This window comes from Sinocyclocheilus rhinocerous, unplaced genomic scaffold (genome assembly GCF_001515625.1).
Source record: "Sinocyclocheilus rhinocerous isolate Xijiao unplaced genomic scaffold, SAMN03320098_v1.1 scaffold1635, whole genome shotgun sequence".
Lineage (NCBI taxonomy): Eukaryota > Metazoa > Chordata > Actinopteri > Cypriniformes > Cyprinidae > Sinocyclocheilus > Sinocyclocheilus rhinocerous.
In genome coordinates this window covers 83,257-90,888 of record NW_015627629.1, presented here as the reverse complement: position 1 = coordinate 90,888, position 7,632 = coordinate 83,257, and the positions used below count along the sequence as shown (strand labels likewise).

General features: G+C 35.2%; 2 protein-coding genes across 3 annotated transcripts in view; one reads left to right on the top strand and one right to left on the bottom strand.

The window, feature by feature from the left end:
* The window catches only part of eml5 (EMAP like 5), a 119,874-nt gene extending 115,801 nt beyond the window's left edge, over positions 1 to 4,073 (top strand). The window contains exons 39-40 of the mRNA XM_016543946.1: positions 1,712 to 1,827; positions 2,903 to 4,073. Coding sequence (XP_016399432.1) covers positions 1,712 to 1,827; positions 2,903 to 2,939 — 153 coding nt within the window. The 3' untranslated portion in view covers positions 2,940 to 4,073. The remainder of the gene's footprint in view (positions 1 to 1,711; positions 1,828 to 2,902) is intronic.
* A 1,139-nt stretch (positions 4,074 to 5,212) lies between these two features.
* LOC107731917 (iron-sulfur cluster assembly 2 homolog, mitochondrial-like) overlaps positions 5,213 to 7,632 on the bottom strand; it is a 3,680-nt gene continuing 1,260 nt past the window's right edge. For both annotated transcript variants that reach the window (XM_016543130.1, XM_016543139.1), the window contains exon 4: positions 5,213 to 5,616. In XM_016543130.1, coding sequence (XP_016398616.1) covers positions 5,442 to 5,616 — 175 coding nt within the window. In that variant the 3' untranslated portion in view covers positions 5,213 to 5,441. The remainder of the gene's footprint in view (positions 5,617 to 7,632) is intronic.

Below are 7,632 nucleotides of genomic sequence, written 5' to 3'. Positions count from 1 at the left end.
ACAAAAAACAGTTGGTTATGTCTGTGAAGGTAAACAGCTGGGAAATAAATCGCTTGTTTATTTTAGATCTGTGTGGCAGCAGCAATATACAGTAAATACATCAATAAATCCACTGCTCTCTGTCTTGTCTCCTCTGAGGCGGGGACTGTAAATAGTGTTCTGTGCTCGTCTGTGCAGCCAAAGACAGAACAGTTAGCATGTTTTGCTCAAACTTTTGCCATGGCATTAGAACTATTAAACCGTTGTCGCTTGCGAAATCAAAATGACTGCGCCCTGGGTGGAAATTTACAGATTAAGGGGCGGTAATATTTTAATGAGATCCCTTTGCAACGTCACTAGGGGAGCGAAATCAGACGCGCTCGTTTTTTCAGACGCTTGCAGAAAAAGGCTTACCAAAACAAAGTTACTGGCTTAATCTTTTTCACATTTCCTTGATTGGTAGATGCACTGGGGACCTGATTATAGCACTTAAAACCTGGAAAACTCATATTTTCATGATATGTCACCTTTAACACACATGTGTAAATTACCTGGCAGGTCCAAACTTTGTGTAATGATGTCTATATAGTATAATAGTTTGTGTAATAGTCCTATAGTGTATTGCTAGACTGCCATACATCATGGTTAAAAGAACAACCAAACACTAATGTATTTTTGCAAATATTTAATCTTTTAAAGAGACAGAACACCCCAAAATACAATACTGTCATCGTTTACTCACCCTCATGTCAATCCAAACCTGTATGACAAACCAATACGAGTTCATCAGCTCACATCCTTAATCAATTCTTTGAAATACTTTATAAATGTATCGTGGCTTCAAACTATGCTTTATAAACTTTAGCTAAAGTGCTCATTTTCAAATGAATTCCTGCATTGCATCTTTTAGTTTGATGCACATCTCAACTGTAAAAATGTTTATTAGCTTACTTTATTTGCCTTGAGGTTGCAAATGTGTATAACTTGTAGTATGCGCATTTTACAGTTATTTAGACACACTGACACTCCTCTGTCCTCTTCTCCTCCCATTATATTACACACTGTCACCATAAAATCCTTTCAAATATAACAACACGCAATTACAAACACCTTTGTCCACATTTTATGGACTTACAGACAACATACGTGTATAACAATGATGTTTGCCTTTGATCTTCATAATTATTTGTACAAATGAAGGTGGGCTTTACTCATTGGTGATATTTCATAATTGTCGATTATAAATTAATCCTGCCATACAAAGAGTTGCACTCTAAAGTTCAACTAATTGCATTTAATATAAATTTAAACAAAGACATTTCCATTTAATTGTCAATAACATGCAATTAACTGTCTGAAAACATTACTTTCAGTTCACATTTAAATACATTAAGTAAATATAAGTATATTCTTTTAAAGTATATTCTTTTTTATGAGTACTCTTTTTTTTAAAGTATGTTAAAGTGTACTTGTTTTTCATGAGGGTCAATAGTGCTGTTCCTACAGATAAATAGAAACCACAGACTAATTTCCGCTGTCTCTGCATATTGTATTTTACTGAATGCTGAGGAAATGCCGCAGCATGTGACAGTACATCACAAGACTGGATGTGACTCAGTTCTGGCCAACACCGATCAAAACATTCTCACAACAGCCAAAGTTCAGCTGTTTAATTGGATTTTAAAATGTTTATTTCCATTATATATCCAAAGATAACAGATCGTCTGACTAGAATCTGTTTCCTCAGGCCAAACACAAGCGTTTTCTGGGCCACTCTGCCCACCTGACCAACATTCGCTTCACCAGTGGGGATCGCTTTGTCGTCAGCGCCGGAGGCGATGATAGAAGGTGCTTGTTCTGGTGTCATCTGTTCCTCACAGACCGCATCTTGCTGTATTTTCTTTATTATTCTTCCTTTTTTGAATCAGCATATTGAGACCGTTTGCATGTTGCATTGTTGGTACACTTTTAACAAAAACAATTTTGTTCTGTTCTTTTGACCCAGAACTGTATAATATAGACAGGATAGCGAAATAATAATAATAATAATAATTTATCTCTTTGTATTATTAATGACATTTCATTCATGTATACACACACATACAGACACGCATAGTATAATAAACCTAATGAAGTAAATAAAGTAAAAACAGCAACACTAAAATATTATTACAATTTCAACTTTTCTATTTGAATATAGAAAAGCTATTTAAGCTACTACTAAATATTGTAGAAACTTAATTTTCTGTAAAGTTGCTTTGCAACAATTTTTGTATCGTGAAAAGCGCTATACAAATAAACTTGAATTTAATTGAATTGAATATATTTAAAAATTGTATTTATTCCTGTGATGGCAAAGCTGAATTTTCAGCACATGATGCTTCAGAAATTATTCTAATATGCTGATTTAGTGCTCAAGAAACATTTCTTATTATCAATGTTGAAAACAGTTGCACCGCTTAATATTTTCAGTATTCTTTGATGAATTTTTTGTAACAATGTAAGTGTCTTTACTGTCACTTTTGATCAATTTAATGCATCATTGCTGAATAAAAGTATTCATTTCTTAAAATCTAAAATTAAAATCCTGCTAACCCCATACTATTGAATGGTAGTGTATATACAGTATATAAATATTTTGGAATGACCCATGACCAAGGCAAAATTAGGATCCAAAATGAACTTTTTTCATATTGCCAAGTAAAATTTGAATGAATGAATGAATACATACATAAAAAATGGACAATAAACAGACATGAAACTACAGTACAGTAGGAAATCCATTGGGCATCAGTTAATTATACACTGCAGTATGCTGTCATTAACCAATCAGAACCAAGAATTTTGGGGAGTCGCACTAAAATTACTATTATAAATGCTTCTACAATGATGTTGTTACATTTTCTCTGTGTGTGTGTTTCAGTCTGTTTGTATGGCGGTGTGTTCACGCTCCTCACTGATGGCATGCAGTCTCCTCTCCTCTGCCTCAAAACCATCACAAGCCCAGCTGACAGCACGAGTGAACCGACTCATGGAATGAGGATTTCACCATCTGTCTGCTCCGGGACCAGATCCATGCGTCTTAATGAGCCGTCACCCATACCTGAACTCAGCTGTTTTTGAATGATAGTTGGGTCGATAGTGTCACATGACCCAAAACACAGTAAAAGATCTGTCAGATGTGTGTGTTTACCCCACCACACACACACACACAAAAAAGAAAATTCTGCGCTACAAGTTGCAGAACGTAATTTATTTTGGAGTCCATCTGTACAAATGTTCTTTAAGATTTTTTTCCAAATGAAAAAGAACTTGTAGCAAGCTAAGTACGATTAGCCTTAAACTACCCATATTTTTGTTCATTTAGGTGTGTTTTTCTGTTGGAGATTCTCGTTTTCTATTATAACCCGATTGTTTTCTGTTGTAGTTATGTTGGTTCTTTTTGAGGGTTTTTTAGATCTCCTGTGGCCTTCTCCCTGAATGTAACACTGGCGTTATATTCTAGGATGTCAGCATGCCAAAGCATTCTATGCACTGTATACTTGACCTGCTCACTGTGGTAGTCCAGTGGTCTGTTAATGTTGATCTGGAACGTGATCTCCCTAAACAGTATAGATGACACTCCTAACCTCATATGTAGCAATTTTAGCTCGATTCGTGAACTTGAGATGTCTGTTTGTGCGTCTGTGCGAGTAGGTATGAACTTTATGCTTTGTGTTTCATGTCTGAGATCGAAGTTTAAAAGAAAAAATGGTAATGCAATTGCAATCCTTCAGAAAATGAATGAAAAGAGTTTGTTTCAATGCTGTCTTATCTGAAATCACTGTTCATCTTGCTGCTGAAGCCTTTATAACATCATATTCATTCTGATTAGGAATTAAAGTTTTTTTATTGTTTTTATTTTCATTTGATTTTACTCAGCTGGATTGTCGAGGTTCAAAGTGAACTGAAGATATGAAATGCAACATTTTCTCTCCTTCGGTATCATCCTGACCGAAAGAGATGTGCTTAATGCATATTTTGATTTTCTTATCAATGTAAATATCATTTGTAAAGACATTCTTTTGTATATTTTTGTGAAATGTTTCTTAAAAGCCAAGTTTAATAAAAAAAAAAAAAGTAAATATATATGACACGTTCATGTAAAACACTTAACACTCAGTTTCTGATTTCATTGAAATCACACTCATTCTGAAGTGATGTAGATTGATTGTGTGGGCTTAAAACAAATCGGTGACATATCATCAATTATCACACTAAATATAGTTTACAGTAATGCACTTATTATGAGGACAGAGTTCAAATAATGTTTTTTGGCAGAAATCATGCTTAACTTCTTTTGCTGAAGTGATGTAGATTGATTGTGTGGGCTTAAAACAAATCGGTGACATATCATCAATTATCACACTATAGTTTACAGTAATGCACTTATTATGAGGACAGAGTTCAAATAATGTTTTTTGGCAGAAATCATGCTTAACTTCTTTTGAACACGGAAGATTCCTTTAAAATCTTTTGACAGTTTGTTGGCTTTGATCATCTTCAGGAAAAGACTTTGTCATCATAAAACAATGCATCATATACTATGATAATGAACTTCCTTATGATCAAGATAATATGCGATTTATACTTTTTATAATCTAATCCGAAAGTATTTCAATTCAATTGTGATTAATCAATTTTATGCTATATATATATATATATATGACCCTGGACCACAAAACCAGTCTTAAATCGCTGGGGTATATTTGTAGCAATAGCCAAAAATACATTGTATGGGTCAAAATTATCGATTTTTCTTTTATGCCAGAACTCATTAGGATATCAAGTAAAGATCATGTTCCATTAAGATATTTTGTAAATTTCCTACCGTAAATATATAAAAACTTCAGTTTTGATTAGTAATATGCATTGCTAAGAACTTCATTTGAACAGCTTTAAAGGTGATTTTCCTCAATATTTAGATTTTTTTTGCACTCAGATTCGATTTTCTAATAGTTGTATCTCAAACAAAATTGACACTTATGACTGGTTTTGTGGTCCAGGGTCACCTATATCCGAGCTGTATCTTAAGAAATGTTGACCTATTCATTATCACATGATTCCTCTGAACACTGATTCAAATCACAGAATAATAGGCTGTGATAAGCTATGCGACTAACCCTGAGAATGCCCCCCCCCTCCCTCCAAAAGAATAATCTTAACAGGCAATGGCAAATCATATTATAACTTTATTCGAAATATATTTAGTCTTCCTTATATACAACAAGCCACCAACTGTAGGGTCTGATTTTTGTTTTTCTTCTATTACATCCTCTGTGGTCATATTAATAGATTTAGCATATCAGAACCCCTCACGTTAGTTTATCATCATGCTTTTGGCTGATCTTCAACAAGCACATAGCTATGCACACATTAACAACTTCATAAACTATAACGCTGTGATGGAGAGAGGATGGGCGTCAGATTTTGACAGAGAAGGACGAGCCGCATGAGCAGCCGTGTTCAGCCTGTGGGTTCTTCAACACCTGAAAGGAAGAACGGATGAGCTCCTGACTGAAGTCAATAGTGGATCCTTTGACAAACTCCAGACTGTCCTGGTCAACTATTATCCCCACACCATTCTTTTCAATCACTCTGGAAAGAAAGAGACCAAAATAAATGCGAGAGGTCAATAAAAATTCATTATCACTTCGCTGTTTTACCAAGTCTGCACACTGGATTTCTGAGGTTTTGTTACGTCACAACTGTTTCAAAATGTTTCGAAATGTCGATGGTTCGCCGTTAGGAGGGCAATCGCTGTGAGCCCATGAATCATTAAGAGTGGCCCAGCGGCAAAACAGTGAACCAGTGTCTGGTTTTTATCGATCTCGGATCAGTTTTATAAATTTGTAGACATTTTTAATGATACGTTTGTGTAAATAAAAGGAAGAGTAGTAGTTAATAGTCTATGATTGGCCTGTTTAGCCCTCCGTAAAAACAAACAAAATCCTACAAATGAATCAAAGTACACATGTTATACAGGCACTTCATATTAGTTATCTGATGATTTGTTAATTGCATTTAATATATCAGACTTTCAATAAAACATTTGCTATGTGAATCGTTTTGCGAAGTTGATTTAATTGATTCAAAGCTGTAAAAAGGTTCGTTTCTCCCATCACTAACAAACATTAAAGGGGTCATATGATGCCCAAATGAAGAGTGGAATGTTGGACACTTCATGCACTCAATTGTCGCAGCTTTATTTACGTACCGAAGGGGGAGGGGCTATCAGACTCCGATTATGAACGACAAAATAACCTTATATAATTCATACTATACATGGTTGATTACATAGTGCATAAGTACATAGTGTATGAGTTAGGGCTGCACAATTAATTGAATTTCTAATCGCGATTACAATTACGGATGTCACAATTATGTAATCGTTCAAAGTCCACTTATGTTATTCTGTGTGCTTAAGATGTGTTTTTCTTTCTACAAGTTATCTTAAGGGTTTTTCCATTGTTTTAATTTTAGTTTTAATATGACATTATAATACCATGCATATTTTAACTTTTTATTTAAAGAAGAAACTAATCCAATGTATGGAACGATATTCTGGACTATTTTCAAAAGGAATTGCAAATTGTATTTTCAATTGCGTTTTCCATATGTGGACGCATAAATTGTGACATAATCCAAATGCAATTGCAAATCCTGCATTACCGTTTGCATTTTCGCTTTCGCGAACGCACAGTGACTGCCAAATTTCAAATGAAAAAGCAAAGTCCATTTGCAACTGTATTTCCCATGTCTTAGGAGTTACGAGCCTGTCATATTTAAATAGCAATATTAATTACCACGTCTGCTTTTTCACTCTCGCTGCGACGCGCATGTAACCTGCCAAAACTCAAATGGAATCGCAATTCCATTTGCATTTGAATTTCCGATGTCTACATGGAAAGCTGCCAATCATCGTCAGGGGTGGGACTATACTAGGGGGCGTGTTTGTATTGGGAGGTGACGTCTTGTGCGTACCGTTGTGGCTCCCGCTGTTAGCAGGGGATAATTGCTACATTTGGGGTAAAAAAGACAGAATTATGTATTGTGCCAAGAAGGTTGAGTGACGTCACCTCCCAATACAAACACGCCCCCTAGTATAGTCCCGCCCCTGACGATGATTGGCAGCTTTCCATGTAGACATCGGAAATTCAAATGCAAACGGAATTGCCATTCCATTTGAGTTTTGGCAGGTTACACGCAGCGAGAGTGAAAAAGCAGACGTGGTAATTAATATTGCTATTTAAGTATGACAGGCTCGTAACTCCTAAGACATGGGAAATACAGTTGCAAATGGACTTTGCGTCTTCATTTGAAATTTGGCAGTCACTGTGCGTTCGCGAAAGCGAAAATGCAAACGGTAATGCAGGATTTGCAATTGCATTTGGATTATGTCACAATTTATGCGTCCACATATGGAAAACGCAATTGAAAATACAATTTGCAAGTCCTTTTGAAAATTGTCCGGAATATCGTTCCATAGTTTTGGACAATATATCATGCTAATACAGGTGCATCTCAATAAATTAGAATGTCGTGGAAAAGTTCATTTATTTCAGTAATTCAACTCAAATTGTGAAACTCGTGTATTAAATAAATTCAATGCAC